The 20,307-nt window shown below is 35.3% G+C and overlaps 2 protein-coding genes across 7 annotated transcripts in view; one reads left to right on the top strand and one right to left on the bottom strand.

Annotated features, from left to right (window-relative positions):
• The window catches only part of LOC145693676 (uncharacterized), a 206,828-nt gene that overhangs the window by 115,436 nt on the left and 71,085 nt on the right, over positions 1–20,307 (bottom strand). For all 6 annotated transcript variants that reach the window (XM_081769921.1, XM_081769922.1, XM_081769923.1 and 3 more), the window contains exons 10-13: positions 17,639–17,756; positions 12,701–12,890; positions 9,805–9,975; positions 2,317–2,458 (exon numbers count right to left, since the gene is read on the bottom strand). In XM_081769921.1, the coding sequence (XP_081626047.1) occupies positions 2,317–2,458; positions 9,805–9,975; positions 12,701–12,890; positions 17,639–17,756 (621 nt within the window). The remainder of the gene's footprint in view (positions 1–2,316; positions 2,459–9,804; positions 9,976–12,700; positions 12,891–17,638; positions 17,757–20,307) is intronic.
• Positions 12,885–20,307, top strand: part of LOC145693678 (acyl-coenzyme A thioesterase 9, mitochondrial-like) — a 154,138-nt gene continuing 146,715 nt past the window's right edge. The window contains exon 1 of the mRNA XM_081769925.1: positions 12,885–13,069. The gene's annotated coding sequence lies outside the window, so the exon portion shown is untranslated. The remainder of the gene's footprint in view (positions 13,070–20,307) is intronic.

The following is a 20,307-nucleotide window of genomic DNA, read 5'->3' as shown; positions in this document are numbered from 1 at the left end:
TTTATGCGAAAATTTAGACTACTTCATCTCATCTTCCAAGACTATAAAGCTCCCTGTCACAGAGCAGGAATAGTTAATACGTGGTGTTCTGAGATGGGCATTAACTGGTTGTGGTGGCCACCGAGCTTTCCTGATATGAACCCCATTGAGAATTTGTAGCACCCCATGTCCAGTCGGCTTCAGGGACAAACCTTTAAGACCAGGACAGAGCTCATTTAAGTCATTGCTGCCGTATGGTACCATAAATAAAAGTTGATGTGGGCCAAGCACTGGTATACAGGATGCCATACAGGTTCATGGGCGCCCGAAGGGGAGGGCAGGGTGGGGCCAGGGCCCCCCTCTGGCTCATGAAAATGTATTCGTAATATAGCAAACCACGTATATTAAATACCAGGCATAATATAGCAATCATGGATATGGCCCCTCCCTAGAAAGTTTCTTCGGGCGCCCCTGCACAGGTTGACAGCACTGAAAGTGGTTAAAAGATGGAATATGAAGTTCTGAGAGACATTTATAGGAAAATTGACTTTTATGTTTATCTTAATATTCATTAGGTACAGATACATTAAATTTTTGCTCATAATAATAATCATTATTGAAATGTTATATTTTGTAATATGTTTATAGTATTACTTTCTTCAAAAGCAACATAACCGAGATTATTTGTATCATTTAGACAAATTATGGCATGTGAACAATTAGTTTATAAGTTATTAGCATGCCACTGGTCATAGATAAAGTTAACAAAGAAGGTGTTAAATCGTAGATACATTTTTCATCGTTTAATCGCTGCCTAATTCAAGACCACATATTTTCCAGATGATACACAAAAACACATAAATGGACGCCACTCAAGAAGTTATTGCCATAGACGGGAGTGATGACGTGCTGAAACATTGATATTTGATAACGTCATAAATCCGTACTAAGGTTTATGGTAACGTTACCACAACAAACATACAGTGCCAAGTTTGCAAACATTTAATATAAGCTCTCACAAACTTCGTCTCAATTTTTCGGGAAGGGATAATGTTTTATTACACGGTATGTTATAATAGAATTTTCTGCTCTGTTCAGCATTTTGTATGCATACGGTATACTATGACTATCGATGATTTACTTGACGACAACGATTTATTCTCTTTGGACATTATAGTTATATTTTCTTCAATGGAATTAACTTCTGTAAAAAAAATTAGTGTTTAAAATTCTACCTCATCATTTTTATATCGTCTAGTAGGGAATTATATTGTTTATAATATACGATTAGTTATTATAGTGTAGTTTTTTACCTCTTAAGTATTTGTACTCTTTTCTGTGACACCAGTGCTCTCGCGGGGTCCAGTAGACCCCCAAATTGATATGAGTTTTTTTTTACAGTAAAAAAAATATTTTTAAATAATTAAGACAATGTAGCATAACTCAAGACATGTTTTTAAAAGTATTTGCTGCAATTAGATTTTTGTACTCGTTTTGACACATTTTAAAAATATTTTTTCATCAGGACTTCTGGCTAGCAACGCAAAAGTTACCTGCTTGGGGGTCTGTGAACACCCCGCGCGAGTAGCAGTGTTCGTAGGTTTCCTTAAGAAAATTTCCCGCAACGGACTCAAAATTTTCCCTTTTCTTATCATCAAAATTTCCCTAGTTTGCTGAGTATCCAAATCATATATGTGATAAGATTAATTTAGCTATATTAATGGAATAATCAATCACATTTGTATTAATCATTTGCTTGTTACTTTTTTTTTTTTTTTTTTTTTTTACAAAATATACAGCCAGCCGACGACTTTGAAGCTTAAAATATACAAAACTATAATCATGCCTGTTGTTCTGTATGGTTGCGAAACATGGTCGCTTAGTCTGAGGGAAGAACATAGAGTGAAAGTATTTGAGAACAAACACACACACACACACACACACACACAAACTTTTGCTATTCGATTGGTTTATTTCTGAAGAATAAATAACAATTTTAGCATTTATATGGGCCAATCAGTTAGCGCGATAATTTCCCTGGATTTTCACATTTTATCGAAAAAATCCCTTTTTTACTAAATTTAGCTACGAAATTTCCCAAGATTAGGGAAATTTACCCAAAACTACGAACCCTGGCGAGTACTTAAGGGTTTTAATTGATGACAATCAAAATTTAAACTTATTTTTATCAAAATAAGTTTAGCCTATGTTCTAAGTGTTTCTATTCCAGCAACTCAAATTAAATTGTAGATTTTAGAGTCTAAATAATAATAATAATAATAATAATAATAATAATAATAATAATAATAATAATATAATGAATAGTGAATGACTCACCAGGCTTAAGAGCTTTGAAAACCTGTGACATAAATCCATGGCTTTCAAATTTTAAAGCTAGTTCTAAACGTCCGAATTCATCCGGTCTTGACAAAGGAGAGAAGTATCTTAAATGTTCCCTTTCGCCTTCTTTTACACGAGCCTGTAACAAGGTAGAAAGACCTCATTAACAAAGATATATATATATATATATATATATATATATATATATATATATATATATATATATATATATATATATATATATATATATATATATATAAGATATATAAGATATATATAGTTTCAATACCTAATTTTAATGCAAGTTTGTCACCAATAATTTTATCTGCAACGAATACGAGGCTAACGAAGGGCAATGGTGCCGTGTTTCCAAAATTTATGTGGGTGCATACTAATGGCGGCACATGTTAGCCTATATGTTTTTAGGGAAGTCACGATATTTCATTCATTGATTTTTAGTTAAAATCTTTTATGAACACTCTTATGAAGGACTGTGTTGTGATAAAGTAAAATATATCGGTACTATAAGTTGGGGCTGCCCTAGCTCAGTCGGTAACACGACTGACTTAAACGCAAGAGAAACGGGTTCAAACCTGGGTCCAAACTAAAAAATCTTGTGGGTGCGGCGCACCTACAAGATTATTTGTGTGGGTGCCGGAGACCCGGAGCACCCATGTAATTGGCGCGCGTGACGGAGGGAATGGAACCTATTCGTGGAACGCGTAATTGATTGCAAAAAAATCTTCTTGATATATCTTACCGCTTTAGATTTGATACCCCTTGATAGATGGATGGACGAACAAACATAGCCGTTCTATTTGACTTTCAACACTTATGCATAGCATATTTTGGAAGTCTAATAATGGACATTTCCATTGACATTTGTTATTGCACTATAAAATACTACAGAGCTATCTGGTTACGGAAAGCACTTCCTTTCGCTTATCTGATGATTCTAACTAGTCGAAATTTGCGATTGAACTTCGCTCTGTTACTCGTGTGTTTAAAACAATGACCGCCATATTTCTACGTCATCTGTTGTTTCAGTGGAAAAATGCTTGCATCGCGCTCGCTAGGGAAACGGCTTAGAGAACGATACGATGCTTTTTTTTTTTTAATGTCATACAACAAAAATGAGTCTCATGGAAAGTCATATTGATCAGTGCATGAGTAACGTTTTAACACTAACTTAAATAAATTTCATGAGAGCGCGATGAAGGAATGAATACTAGTTAAGAGGCCTTATCACTGCGAAATTAAAATACTGCTAATTTTACAGTAATTCTGTGATATCATCAACTAGAAAAAAGGTAATCGAAATGTGGAACAAGAGCTCCCTAGACAATATTATTTTGCATGAGGTACCGTTATCGCGAGTCACCTAGTAGCTTTCCATTCGCAGCATTTAGAAACGCGAAAATAAATGCCGGATTTCTAAATGGCTTGAAATCGAAAGTAGATAAGTAAGTGGTGATAACGGTATCTCATGTAAAATAATATTATCTAGGGAGGTCTTGTTCCATTTTTTGATTATCTTTTATCTATTTGAAGATATCACAGAATTACTGTAAAATTAGCGGTATTTTAATTTCGCCGTGATGGGGCCTCTTAAGATAATTTCTTACCTAAAATTTTATTGCTTCACTTTGGTAACTTTGTTAGATATACGCAACGGATTTTCTACACAGCAAAAGTGATAAAATTTATACAATTTCATTTTAACATAAGCTAGTTGTACGAGCATGACAACCATCTTAGGATGTTGCGGTTAACACACCACTAAGGATCTTATGAAGAGCCGTTTTGACGCGTGATTAGTCCCATACTAAAGAGTTCGATTAACATATGTTTCCTGCAGTGGTCAGGCCTTTGGTATAACGTTAATCATACGTCAAAACGACTCTGCATAAGGTGGTAAGAGTCCGGAGTTGCTGTTAACACAGGATCCCGATGCTTTTGGTTTGACAAAGCCGATGTTGAGCAGTGTGAATAACACCTCGATTGTGTTAAAGAATTAAGTGGATGAACGAAGGAGCGCGAAAATAGGAACAGCGTCACGGTATAATCAAATTGATTACGTTTTAGTAGATAGAAGAAGACAATCTAGCATAATTGATGTTCGGTCGTTTAGAGAGGTTGATTGTGACACTGATCATTACCTGGTAACAGCGATAATACGAGAGAGATTATCGTTGAATAAAGGTAATATTCATTGTCCGAAAACGGAGAGATTCAATTTAAAGAAATTAGAAGAGAGCCAGGTAAGAGAGGAATACCAGATTGAAGTTTCGAATAGATTCTCGGCTTTAGAAGATTCGGAGTGCACTAGTGTTGAGGATACTTGGATTGAAATTAGAGATAGCATTAAAATTTCAGCAAAAGAAAAATTGGGACACGCGGAAATACGTAGGAACAAACCATGGTTCGACCAGGAATGCACTAAACTAGCAGAGAAGAGAAAACAGGCAAAATTACGTTGGCTACAAAATCCGAATGAAATAACTACATAAAATTTCGTAGACATCAGGCGGGAAACTTCCAAAACTTTTAGAACAAAGAAACGCGATTTTCTCAAAGCTAAAATTAAGGAACTTGAAGATAATAGTAAAAATAAAAACATTCGGGACATGTATAAGGGGATCAACGAATTTAAGAAAGATGATGGAACAGTTTCCACTGATACAGATAGCATCTTAAATAGATGGAAAGATTTCTTTAACGATTTGCTGAACACTCAGCCAAAACAAATGTGCGTAGAGAAAAGGAGATACACACCGCAGAACCGTATATTTCAGAACCCAACCGAATAGAAGTAGAAACCGCTATAAAGAAATTAAAGAAACACAAATCTCAAGGTGTAGACGAAATTTCGCCTGAGTTAATTTTATCTGGAGGCGAAAAATTGTGGAACAAGATACACAAACTCATTCTCCTTATCTGAACAAGGAAGAATTGCCACAAGAGTGGAAAGAATCAATCATTGTTCCAATTCACAAGAAGGGCGACAAAACTGACTGTAATAAGTATCAAGGCATTTCTCTTGTGTCAACATCCTATAAAATCCGTCCAAATATTCTATTAGCAAGATTGACCCCATACACAGACGAAATTATTGGAGATTATCAGTGCGGATTTAGACGAAATCCATCAACTATCGACCAAATATTTACCATTCGCCAAATACTCGAAAAGAAATGGGAATACAATATCCCGGTGCATCAACTATTTATTGATTTTTAGAAAGGCGTACGACTCGGTTAGGAGAGAAACATTATGCAACGTTCTTATAGAACTTGGAATACCGAGAAAGCTAATTAGATTAATTAAGATATGTTTAAATGAATCCCAAAGTAAAGTCCGGGTAGGAAATTTTTTGTCCACGAGCTTTCGCATCGAAAATGGACTGAAACAAGGAGATGCGTTGTCGCCATTACTATTTAACTTTGTTTTGAAATACGCTATAAAGAACATCAAAGATAGCAACCAGCGCCAAGAGTTGAACGGTATTCACCAGGTTATGGCATACGCTGATGATGTAAATTTAATAGGGGATGAGAGGAGAACAATAGAAAGAAATGCAGAGATTTTATTAAACGCTTGCAGGGACATGGGTTTAGAAGTAAATGCAGAGAAAACTAAATACATGGAAGTGAGTCGGGACCGTAATACGGCAAATTATGGATGCGCTAAAATATTAAGTAATACTTTTGATAAAGTTGATACTTTAAAATTAACGAAAATCATATCCACGAAGAAATTATATGTCGACTAAAAACAGGGAATTCATGTTACTATTCAGTTCAAAATCTCTTGTCGTCGCGAATTCTGTCGAGGAATTTGAAGCTTAAAATATACAAAACGATAATCAGGCCTGTTGTTCTGTATGGTTGCGAAACATGGCCGCTTACTCTGAGAGAAGAAACATAGACTGAAAGTATTTAAGAACAAGATCCTGAAACTAATTCCTATTCGGATCCAAGAGAAACGGGAATGGGGAATGACGGAAACTTCATAACGAGGAACTACATAATTTATACGGTTTACCAAACACTGTTAGGGTCATCAAGCCTAGGAGGCTTAGGTGGGCAGGTCATGTAACTAGGATGGAAGAAAGTAGAAACGCTTTCAAAGTCTTGACTGGAAGATCAATCGGAAAACGACCATTAGGAAGACCTAGGCGCAGGTGGGAGGACAATGTTAAGATGGATCTCGCAGAGATTGGAATACAAAGTAGAAACTGGATCCAGTTGGCTAAGGATAGAAGTCAGTGGAGAGATTTTGTGAACGCGGCATTGAACTTCCGGGTTCCATAAGCCATATAGTTAGTTTAGTTAGTTAGTCATGGTGTTCTTTCAATATGATCTTTGGTAATACCCAATCTCGAATGGTGAATGTAACCCATCGAGATACATATATATTGTAATCCTTAGCGTGCACATCGCCTTGCACGAATATCATAAACAACTAAATTTCAGACATTGAGACTGTATTAATTTTTATGTTTTGCCGTCATTTATTCAACAATTTCGAACTGCTAATTGCACCTTTTCTTCTCTCGCAAGGTTATGTTGGCAAATGCTCGGCAAAGCGAGCAATTATAATGTGAAGCCAATCTTGGTACTTGGTTATTCTTACCCTTTCCCACTTTGTTATGTGCCACATTTATCATTTATACCAGATAAAGAATAATGTATTGTATGTTCTGTAATCTTTCACAAAAAATATCTTTTTTACGCGTATGAATTTTCTGACACATCAGCAGAAATGTTTCCAACTATTTTCGAAATTAACCTTCTCGTGTATTTCAACCCATAAAGATTCTTCAGAATAGGGTTAAGTCAAGACCATTATTGAAATCGCGATTGATTACTGTAGTGATCATTTACGGATGGTTTTCTTTCATTCAAGAATCAGGATTGTCATATGGCAACATATTTCTCTTTCTCAGCGACTATATTTTATTCGTCGTAACCACTTATGGATAATTTATACCACATTTCATTATCTCTCATAAAAGTCTTACCCGATTGATAAGGAACATGTTTCTGCAAATCATAGTTGTTTGGCAACTATACACAAAATAATACAAATGATGTGTTACTAAACGGACTCCGCAGTTGCCATCTCAGGTACTATTTTAACCAATATTCTTTTAACAATTTACTACAAAATCTTATAGAATTCAAGTAGTACTAGGCATGTAGCAGCATTTAATACAATTAAGGCAACAAAGAGATATTGTATTGAATTAGTAAATCCATTTTTACACGACCCGCTCGGGAGAGTAATACTCCCCGAAGTACGTTTTTCCGCGCGCTACTCTAGCCAGCTGTTTTACGCGCTATCCTAGCCAGTTGTTTTAAGTTGGTCACAAAATTTATATCATGAAGTACAAGGGGAACAAAACGAGCCCTATATCATGGATTACAAGGGCATAAGTACTACAACTACTTATCTGCACAAAAATAAATAAATCACTTTTTAAGTATTATTTTCATATTATTTTAATTTAATGTGTTACAAAATTGTAAAAAAAATGTAAAAAAAAAACTTTCCTCTGGCCGGGTTTGAACTCGCGCCAAAAGACACCTTTATTACTAACATATAGCGCTAGAACACTCAGCCACCAAGGCCGACAGCAGCAAGTGTTTGATTTCTGCTATCTTATTGCAACGTGGCAAGAAGTGGATAACGCCAACCAATCAGAACTGTGTTTCTCGTTTCTACTTCCGGGAGCATTACTCTCCCGAGCTAGTCCTATTTTTACTGCATATTTATATCTAAAATCTATGGAATTATATATATATATATATATATATATATATATATATATATATATATATATATATATATATATATATAAACAATTGACCGAACTTCCCTAGCAACACAGTCGATAGGCAATGGCGGCACAATTGGCAAAATTGGTAACTGCAAAAATGAAATTGAAAAATACATTGTCTCGACGTAGTTTAAAGTGTGTGTTGAGCACTCAACAATCTACCATCATTTATACAATAATTTCCAGCTGCTAATTGCACCTTTTTTCCTCTCATAGGGTTATGTTGGCAAATGTTTGGCAAAAGAGAGTAACTATAATGTGAAGACAATGTTGGTACTTTGCTAGTCTTAACGTTTCTCAATTTTGAGCCTACTGCATGTGCTGCTAGGGTTTATATACGGAAAGTTAAATACAATATGATGATTAACTGACAAATTATCATGTCTGTTTAGCATTATGAGGATATTAGATATTGAAAATAAATACAAACATTTATGAAGTATTGTGGGCTTCTTTCTATTAAATCTGGAGTCTAATTACGTATCGGTTTGCGTCAACGAAACAGAAAATTTGTACGTATCTCCCTCGTTTCTAAGCAGGTAGCGTACGCGCCTTTGGCATCAGAGACCCGGGTTCGATTCACGGCAGGAAGTTCGGATTTCACGTCAAGCTGTAGGTCCAAGTTTTAAGTAGCCTCGCCGCTGAAAGGATGCAAAACTGAATGTAAAATTAAATCAAATCAAAAGAATTTGTACTTGAGTTTATGATAATAGATAGATCTTATGATTGGTAGTTGCATTCTTTTCGTTGCGATCCATACACTTAGAGAAGAGCGAACGTAATGAAGTTCTACTAGGTGTCCCATACAAGAGGAATGTATGATGAAGCCATATATTCAGTGGTGCCCACCCCCCTCATGTCCATGACGCACCCCCTTCAATTGTCTATCCGTAGGTGTTCTTCCATGAAAAAAAAAATCTTTTCGATTAATTTTTATACCCCCTCAAACATATTTATATAAATTTTTAACCCCCCAAATATTTCAATGACGCAGTTTGCGTCATAGACCCCCTTTGTGGGCACCCCTGATATATTCCTTCCTTTCTCCACTGTAATTCTGCTATTTTTGCAACAATTATACTTATTTTCTAAAAGAAGCTTGCATTTTCTATTTAGTACATAATGTAAGAAAACATTTTAATTGACCAAAAATTCATTATGTTTTTACAACAGTCTGCTTTCCCCTTTCTTGTACCAAAATACAATAATTTGCTTTTCTTGTTCATTGAGTTACTCAATCAATCACGATAACACGGGCCCTGTTCCGTAACAGTTTCTACAAACTTTGCGGAACGTAACGCAACTTATATATACGTTAAGGACTTTAGTGGCAAGTATTTGAAATAAATTTGCAGATATCATATGATTACAAAATGCTAACTTTGCAGCACTGACATCATATTGCAAAAACAGTATGTGAAGTCGAACGTCTCAAAGTAAAACGCAAATGTTGCGTTGTGTTGACGCAAATTGCTACGGAATTAGGCTTGATTTTTATAATTTCCGTCTGTGAATCAACTTTAAAGAATTAATTCTCAGTTGTCAACTTACAAAGTTAATATTTAAATTAATGTTTGATTTTAAAATATTATGATTATTATTTAGTGTTCATTTTAGATAGAGTATTTTTACGTTTTACTTACCTGTACAAATTGTCCTGTGTACATGCCGCTATGGTCGGTAGATTGGGGAAGAGAAAACACAAAGCGAGATGTTCTTTTACTAAGATCACAACGCTCCACTAAACTCAGGCTTCGGAAACATTCGGGATGTAATCCAGGGCCGTGATTCACGCCATCGTCTGTTACAATAGGCTACAAATCATAATAATACATAATAAATAATAGATTATAACAGCAATTTTCAAACAGCGTTCCGCGACGGAAGAACTGCTGTGCTGAAAGTTGATATAATGTACACTTTATAGAAAAGCTTATATCTTCTGCAGACATTTACTCCATTAACCCCACCAGCTTTTCAACATGATAAGCACTTACGAATAAGTTCAGTTGGATTACTTTAATGTAGGTTAGGTTAGATCAATATAGGTTTAAGTAAGGTTAAGTTCGCTTTGGTCTATTTCACTTCTTAACGGCACATAATTTTGCCCGGCGGGGCTTATTGGAACTTAACTCCTAGTCCATCATCTGTAATGATTTTTTGTATTAGATTGTATTTCTTTTGTACATTGTAGTGTTTATTTACAATCAAAAATATAAAATAACTCGGCACTAACTACAACAAAAACTTAAATTCTTAGAGATATGCCGTAGGTTACAAAATTACTATGCTAAAAATAAAAAAATAAAAAAAAAAAAACACTGAAAAATCTTACATTACGGCTTCCACGTGAGGACACAATATATTAATTATTGTCCTTATGACAGAACGGTTTGCGGTTTACGTAATTCGTAAAAATAGTAATACAATTATAATAAGAGGGTTAAAAATGTGAGGCGTTACAAGATTAATATTAGAATACTTACTTTAACTTCAGGAAAAATATTAGTAAAACTCATTAACTATACTTGCCTACTCACCGAAAATAATTAGGTAAAGTTATTTTCAATAGTATGAAAAGCAGTCTTTAAAGGACTTTAACAATATGGATAACGGTAATTAACCTATCAGAACAAGCAATTGTAATTAATATATGTTGGTGCAATAGAGATACTGAGCCACCAGACCATATAATCTTTAATTGTGTACAATCAGGACAATGGAATATATTAATAATCTTTATGAACAATTTGATTTTGGACTATTTACTTTGAAAGAAATCTATGAACAGTAACTATCAAACAGAAGAATGGATTAGAATTTTAAAAAATAAAATAAACATTGTAAAAAAATGTGTCTTAGCAATTGTATACGAGACAAATTCATTAGAACAGTAGAATACAAATTAAGCCAATAACGTCGAAATATTACATTACTAACAACATAGAAGAAATAAAAAAATATTAACAAAAATATTCGGAATATGCACTTGGATCAACTTCCTCCTAATTGTACCTTACTCTTTACAGATGCATCAAAATATAAGGGGAAAAATGTTGGTGCAGCAACATTAATTCCTGATTTAAACATCATTAAAACATACAAACTTCCAAAAACTTTCACAATTTTTGAAGGAGAGGCTTTCGCAATACAAGCTCTCATACAAATTAAAACTCTAAAACGAAATTATTCACGTATATGCTCTGATGATCTACGTGTATTTTATGCTTTATAACAGACTAATTGGACCATCAAAACTACATAGCTTCTACTTAATATTAAAATTTTATACAAACAATTACAAGAAAAAGGGTATATAAGCAATTTTTTATACAAAGTCACACTCAAAAATAAAATTTCATGATGAAACAGACCTGGCCGCAAAATCGGCATGTGATAACGGACCACCTGCATTAATCAAAACAAGTCATGTAAATTTTAAAACAGTTGTTTGCTTAGAACAAACTCAATTATTAAATGAATGAAAATCACTTAATAGACAAGGTCCAGACAAATATTACTGGAAAATCATGGTTATAAATACACTTAAACCATGGAATTTCATATATAACTGGACAAGATATCAAGTAATACTGTTTTACCGACTACCCTTTAATACCGTACTAACACCCTCCCAATTATATCAAATAAACAAAATTGAAACTACTTTATGTTGGTGCAAAAAAGATATTGGCTCTATTGATCACATAATTTTTGCTTGTGAAAACACTGGAAATTTATACTGGTAAAAATTTCTAGAAATCTTGGATATGAACCTTACTGCCTACAAAACCTTCTGGCAAGAAATAATTGGAATCTCATTCACATCATTATAGAATTCCTATAATTCAATGAAAATCATATATATATATATATATATATATATATATATATATATATATATATATATATATATATATATATATATATATATATATATAAAAGGAAAGAATCTGATGAAGTATTTAGCGAAAACTCATAATTACAAGATTATAATCAAAATTTACTAAACCACATCAAATCATTAATTTGTTTCAGACCAATTCGTAAATTCAAATATGATGTACTTAACATACATATATCCAAGACAGATATGATTTAACAATTTTAACTTTATGTATATCAACAGACAATAAAATCAGAGAATACTTTCAATAGCTGGTTTCAGGGATTATACTGAACCATATTGACAAGGATTATCACTCAGAGTTTCGATTATTAAGGCAGAACAGTCAACTCATATAAAGTATAACAAATAAAGTGTGGGAATATAGATTTAAGGCTGCCTAAAATCACATAAAAAACCTACGGCTGGGCTAAAGAAAGAAAAAGAAAAACAGTAATTTAAACAAATTCAAGGCTACATATAACAGGTATAAGATGTAGGCGATGAGAATTAATGTTTACGCCTAACGAATTCACCGTAGGAAGTTGAAGAAAAAAAGCAAAAGGAGAGAAAATAATAAACATATATGTTCAATTTATAAAATGAAATATAAACTCTGTATTTGAAGTGTAAATAAAGTTACAGATAATTACCTGATTTCGCCACTTTGGTTTGCAGTTGTTAAATGGATTATAGAAATCAATTTCCTGACCGGTTTCACGAGATGACTTTGCAGCGTCGCGCTGAATTTCTTCGAGCAAACTTTGTGCAAGATTTCTTTTCTCATCAATATTTAGCTTCTGCAGTTCTTGACACAAAATTCGGTGATTTGCAGACGCTGACCTGTGATAAATAGGACATATTATTATTTGAAAATGGTGTGTGTTGTATAACAAATAAACTGAATAATGTCTAACATATTGCGTCTCAAGAACCTCAAGTAGTGAAACCCAGAACAAATAAACTGAATAGTGTCTAACATATTGCGTCTCAAGAACCACAAGTAGTGGAACCCAGAACAGGTAGGCTAAGATATAAGTTTATGTTTCCACGATATATATAGGTTAATGTTTCCACGAGGTTACCAGTCGTAGTGCTAATAAATGTAAAAGAAAAAAATAAAATAATTTTATAGTTGTGGTGTGTGTATTAGAAGTGTTGCCACCAATATATATATGTATGTGTCTGTCTGTCTTTATGTATTTCATAGTATGTGTTTAATTTTTTTTTTTTTTTTTTGGGCCTTGTGGAATACCGGAGGCCATCCGGCCATATAGGCTGGTAGGTAAACTAAGTTTTTTTTATAGGCTGATAATAAGTCTCTGGAGTACCGGATAATTTCCGGCCTAAAAATAGATACACTATTTGTGTGTGCAGTGTGTGTGTCCACTATGTTCTGTATTGTTACTTGTATAAATAAATATAAATCAAGTACGTACTTTTCGAATAAGAGATATAACGGTAAAATTTTATTTTAGGAAATTCACTCGATATAAATACTATTTTAAAAAGATTCTATTTACATTAGATAAAAGCAGGGGTGCCCACAAAGGGGGGCTATGACGCAAACTGCGTCATTCAAATATTTTGGGGGGGGGTTAAAAATCTATATAAATATGTTTGAGAGGGTGTAAAAATTAATCGAAAAGATTTTTTTCATGGAAGAACACCTACGGATAGACAATTGAGGGGGGTTGCGTCATGGACATGACGGGGGTGGGCACCACTGATAAAAGTAATAAGGATTCAGTGAAGAAAGAGTAGATTAGGTTAATTTTAAAAATGAAATCAAAGTTACTTGGAAATCAAATCATTGAGGAATTTACCCATAGTAAAAACTTGCCAGAAACATGAATTATTATGATATTTTAAATGATATGCAGATACCAAGTACCTAGGTAGTTTAGCACTATGTAATGATTGTAAACATGTACTTTTATTTTTAAAATGCGTTCTCTGTAACCTATAGTAAGGTAGAGTATACTCATGAAGTAGAGTAACTCAGAGTAGCAAAGATTAGACTATAATAGAATAAGGGTAGTAACATGGTAGAGTGACGTCACAAAGAGTATTGAAGATTACTAGGCTAATATTTAGATCAGGTTAGGGTATCTTACGTTAATGTTCTAAGGTGCGCCGTAAGCTAACCAACTGTATGGCCTATGAAACTCTAACGTTCAGTTACGCCTTCACCACTGGCGCAAATCCCGGGGGGACGAGGAGGACATGTCCCCCTCAATCTTGGACCTGAGGGAGACTGTGCTTTTAAAAAGTCTGACTTAAAAAGTGCTTTTTGGGATAAGTATTATGATTTGTGTCCGACTGCCACAAAGGAATGTAAGATAAAATTGATTTCTCTTGGGTTTTTAAAAAGAATCGTATTCTGTAGTATTTCAAACTGAACTTCGTGCTGTAGTTCGTGCTGTAGTGCGTTTAGTAGTGTAATCAATATGTATTAATTCCACTTCCGCTACTTGGACAAAAATTACAATAAATGCCAGAGGAATATATGCCCCTCTCCTCATGCTGGAAAGGTGTCTCAGCTGTACGTACGGACACAAATTCCGTCTCGTCTCGTCTCGTGGCAACACTACAGATAAATGTGATGATTTGTATCCGACTGCCACAAAGGAAAGTGATATGAAATTTGTTTCTCTTGGCTTTTACATTTTTAATGAAAATGAAGACGTGCGACTGTGCGTCACGTAACTTGATATGAAATCTTATCTCCTCCTCTCCCCTAGGCCCTAGCACACGAAGACTATATATAAGACTATCCAATATCAGTAGAACCCATCTTTTCAGTAAATGCGTATTTAATCTATTTGTAGTATCAGCCTAGGCATCTATTCATGCTTCGTAAGCTAACTCTATAGCCTATGGAACCCGGAGGTTCAATGCCGTGTTCACAAAAGCTCTCCACTGACTTCTATCCTTAACCAACTGGATCCAGTTTCTACTCTGTATTCCTATTTTTGCGTGATCCATCTTAATATTGTCTTCCCATCTGCGCCTAGGTCTTTCTAATGGTCGTTTTCCGATTGGTCTTCCAGTCAAGACTTTGAAAGCGTTCCTACTTTCTTCCATTCTGGCTATATGTCCTGCCCAGCTAAGCCTCCTAGACTTGATGACCCTAACAATGTTTGGTAAGCCGTAATATTTACCTAGTTCCTCGTTATGAAGTTTCCGCCGACCCCCATTCCCGTTCCTCTTGGGTTCGAATATTCGTCTGAGCATCTTGTTCTCAAATACTTTCAGCCTAAATTTAGAAGGGAAGCCACTAAATTGGTAACACTGTCGATAATGTAGTGATCAATTCTTTTTTCCATGTTGTAATTAATAAAGAGAAACGACTTGAAGAAATATTGTTAATTCATTTAAGCTGTAATTTTCAAAAGAATCCAAAATAAGAGAGCAGCAAGCATGAAAAGCAAGCCAAAATCTAGGAAGAAAAGCAATTCTTAAAATACACAAGAGAATGTTAAAAACGGATTAGTTGTATTATTATTATTATTATTATTATTATTATTATTATTATTATTATTATTATTATTATTATTATTGACACACTGCCACTGATCCAGTGTTGCTAAAATGTTGACACAAAAAGTCGCTAAACGAGAGGTGGAATGACTCCAATTTTGGGTGAAAAGTCGCTAAAAGAAAACTTATTCGTAAAATCCGTTGTCTATAAGCATTGTTTTAAAGTTGTAGATGTAAAATAGGTATGTTGTACTCACATCTTTTTCAACAGGGCGCAAACAACCCTTGAATTCAGGGATCATTTCATATTGTTTCGGGACCTTTTGTTCATATTTTGGAGACATACCGTAATAGTTCCTATATAGTTAATACTACAGTAGTTACATTTTGCATTTAAAAAAAAAGTGCAGAATAATTAAACGATCCCAAAGGACAAATATATCAAAAACCCACTTCGCTTTTAATCACGCATCTATAGCTAATCTCGTTCTTATCGGTAATGCTGTAATGTAATGTAATGTCTCGCTCTTATCGGTAATGTCTCAACGGAAGCTCTGTGAACTAATCAAGTTTGTAATTGTTCTCCGTTAGAGGGCAAGAGTAACAGATAACAAGCGGAATTATGGGGGAGTGGGTACGTTGTATTCACAAATTCTTGATAACTTGCGCTCATTAAACCAAACAAAAAGAAAGCAAAGGACATAAAAACTGTCTTGAACTAATAATGCTTCTCTACAGATGAACAGGTTGTTTGCAGCAAAAGGTCGATAAATTTGTAAGTAAGTAGCTAAATTGTCATTCAAAAATCACTTCGGGCCGCGGTGGCTCAGTGGTAGAGCGTTCACCTCCGGTGCTTGGGGTCCCGGGTTCGATCTCAGCCCCCGCCAAGTGAACTTTGTGGTGGACAAACACCATGTGCGTGGGTTTTCTCCGGGTTCTCCCGTTTCCTCCCACTTTCTTCATTCCACCATTTTCATTCATTACTCATCATCACCGTCTCCTTTAGCCTAACCGGCATAACCGTGGGACGTAAAACTCAAATATTTCATTTCATTTTTAAAAATCACTGAAAAAGTCGCCAATCGAAAAAAAATTGTCGCTATCGTGGTCAAATTCCCCAGATTTAGCAACTTTCCCCCCAAATTGGCAACACTGCACTGATCACCCTGATGCACCACTCCATATGCATCCAATTAAAATTCAAATCGTTCCCACAATGTAACGAAAGTGATATAAGAGACACCGCCGGGTTTTTCTTGAACCATACTATTTCTTTGGTGACAACTATTGTGACAACTATAAATATTTGTGAATGTGACAACTATTAGTAGCAGCGTTGTGCTTCATAATACCACATGAACGTCACATCCGCTTAGCTACTTTCTAAAACAGATGGGACCTTATGCAGAGTCGTTTTGACGTCTGATTAAAGCCATACTACGAGTTTGACTAACGGGTGGTTATAAAAATTGTATTCAGAGTCTCTGATTAGGACGTCGTATTTGACGAAGTTAATCACATGTGACTAATTAATCTAGAGCAGAGGCTAATCTTTTACACACGGTTTAGCGTGCGACACAACATTTCGGATTTCGTAACTCATCTATTTTCATTTTTAAAGACTACGCATGCGCTCATCTACTTTTCCGTTGTTGCCACATTTATTGTTTCACCAATGCATTGGGGTTGTGTAAGTTAATCATACCCAAATCAACGTTTTAGTTGTACTCAAAGTAGACTCTGAATACCAAAAAAGTGCACCTTCCTTAGTAAAGATTTAGTATGCCATTAACTAGTCCGAGACTAACCCATGATTAACTCATTCTCTCTGAATACCGCCCATGAAGCTTAGTTATAAGCTATTAAAAAAAAGAGAGAGAGAGAGAGAGAAAGAGAAAGAAAATAAAAACGAGCCTACTCCTAGGTTTGGAACCGTTGAAGTACACACTTATTATTAATTAAATTTTTAACAAGTTGTAATTAAAATACTGTAGCAATGCTTATATGGCAGATAATACTGTACAAAGTCTCGAGTTTATACACTTGTTATACAAGTAGGATAAAAAGTATCAAGAGCCCAGACATAAAAAAAAAAAAAAAAAACTTACCAAACATCTGCCCCATCTTTTCCTAGAAGAATGTATTTGCCTATAGTATTTCTAATAAATTCGCCTGTGGGTGCCATTACCCATGCTGCCCTAGCGTCACGCAAAAGACGCTCGAGACCTGTAAGTAAGAAAGGGCTTCAATCAAGAAAACTTGGTATAGTCGTAACCTATCAATATTTTCATCAATTCAGTATTTGTTCTTTTTATATTGAGACACTAAAAGACTAAGTTCTGTATTCATAGCTGTATTTAAATGAACATTTTTCCTAAGATCTGTCTTGAGAAGTAAATTGCTGCTTCATAATCCCACTCAGTCAAGATTTTGAGATACAGATTTTCAAAAAGAACTTGATTTTAAAAAATGGCATTTTGACCTTCCTCATTAATATTTGTCAAGACAAGCTTTCGATCTCGCAAATTCAAAGTTGATAGCAGAAATGGCCCCATATTTTGTACAAGATAGAAATAACAGTCTTGACCAACATGCGTTTTCGCTAACAATTCTTGAAACATATTTATGAATAAGAGTTGCTTCAAGACGGAAATTTAAGTTTTACTGAAGACAAGATCTTGAGTAGGCATACATTATGAATATGGCCTTAGGATACTTCGACAAAATTTGGAGTCAAGAAATTTAAAAATTGTACTATATAAGTAGAGTCAAGTATTGGCTTGTGATATGAGTATAACAATATCGTAAAAGTCTGTCTTTTAGGGTAGAGCTAAAAGACGGTACACGGGAATTTTTGACTTTCTTATCACCTTTTCATTATAAAGATTCTTCTTACATACAGTAATAAATATTGCGGATAAAATGTAAGTTCTTCTAGATATCGTGGTGGTTCGCTGATTAATTTGTAGAAGCTTAATGACCAGGCGTCTTAGGGCGAGAGGAACCAACGCTCTTGCGGCAAATTTATAGATAAGTGCCTGCCAATGACCAGGCATCTTAGAGAGGAGGATAAAAATCCAGAGACCAGGCGTCCTAGGGAGTAGTTAAGCGTTTGCAGAAACCAGGTATCCTAACAAGAATGAACTCTCAGAGATCAGATGTCCTGGGGAGTAGGTAAGTACTTGCAAAGACCAGACGTACTAGCAAGAATGAACTCTCAGAGACCAGGTGTCGTAGAGACTAGTTAAGCTCTTGCAAAGACCAGGCGTCCTAACAAGAATGAACTCTCAGAGATCAGATGTCCTGGGGGAGTGGGTAAGTACTTGCAAAGACCAGGCGTCCTAGCAAGAATGAACTCTCAGAGACCAGGTGTCCTAGGGAGTAGTTAAGCTCTTGCAAAGACCAAGCGTGCAATTAGGGGAGCCTGGCTCCTAAATGTTTTGGCCTCCTAATTGTTAAGAGTAGTTATTGATAAAAGAAATCCAGAATTGTGACGATTGGACCCCAGGCGAAACCCATTGCAAAAACAGGCGTCCGAGAAACAATGAACTCTTAGAGACCAGGTGTAATGGGGAATAGTTAAGTACTTGCAAAAATCAGCAGCGGCGTAGCGTAAGGGAACGCCTGTATGCCCGGCATCCCCTGTTAATAAGAAAAAGTACGTATTTCATTATATTTATAAATTGTTTGCTTATAATTACCACAATTATTTCCACTGCAATCTTCTGGATGCGCTCTCTCGCTTTACTTTGGCAAGCGGAACTACGCATGCGCATCACTTATATGCACATTTTCTGTTTTTCCTCTTGTATGCTATGTTCCTTGGGCATCTAGGCCTACTGCAAGCATCGGGATTTTCGTCTGCTTTCTGTCGAATGCGCATGCCCAACTTCTTCTTTTCCTACTCCCCGTCATCCCTTGCAACCCCAACATTTGCTTTGGATATAAGCTGGCGTATGGCCAAGTACTGCCAACTCTATATATTTTGAACTAAGCTATGGTTTCTGTATAGAACGTACGAGCGCTGTCAAGGAAATAGAACAAAACATAAATAGTTAGTTCAACGCAATTATGAAGCATGTCGCTTATGTAAGTGATAGTATAAAAATAGTTATGCTTTAATCGTAATTAAATGCATCGTAATTGTAATCGTAATTAAAGGCAAACTAATAATCTACATCATAAATACATATCATGTCTCAGGGTATAGCCAGAAACTCTTTGAGAGGGCTCACATACACAAGAATCACGGTCACCAATCTGGTAAGCCAGGAGAGCTAGCACCCCCCGCCCTTCGCAAAGTTTACTTGGGCTCTTCTGTATCTTGATATCTGACAATGAAGTAGACGCACAGAAATAGGCCTCCAGAGTTGTTTTAAGTGCTTTCTATTTGCATCTTCAAATGATATACATACTCAGGCCCATATTCACGAACGGGCACCTAAGGTCCGGACAGAAGATGACACATTTCTAGGGGTGACAAAAAAAAAAAAAAAAAAAAACGAGATTGAAGTATGGTATGCGGAGAAAGAAGCTGCCCACGAGAGAGAAATAAAGGGAATTATACTGGAAACAATATTCATACAAGTCTCGTCACAATGCTAGTGGCAGAAAAGGAGCTGAGACAATTGCTTATTGGCGTCTAACGTAATCTACGCATTTGTTTCTGTATGCCCCACCAGGCGTGCAATTAGGGGAGCGTGGCTCCTAAATGTTTTGGCCTCCTAATTGTTAAGAGTAGTTATTGATAAAAGAAATCCAGAATTGTGACGATTGG

The sequence above is a fragment of the Thermobia domestica genome, chromosome 8, assembly GCF_964235325.1.
Source record: "Thermobia domestica chromosome 8, izTheDome1.hap1.1, whole genome shotgun sequence".
In the NCBI taxonomy this organism is placed as follows: Eukaryota; Metazoa; Arthropoda; class Insecta; order Zygentoma; family Lepismatidae; genus Thermobia; species Thermobia domestica.
The sequence above is the reverse complement of the archived record's forward strand: the minus strand, read 5'-3'. Positions and strand labels throughout refer to the sequence as shown.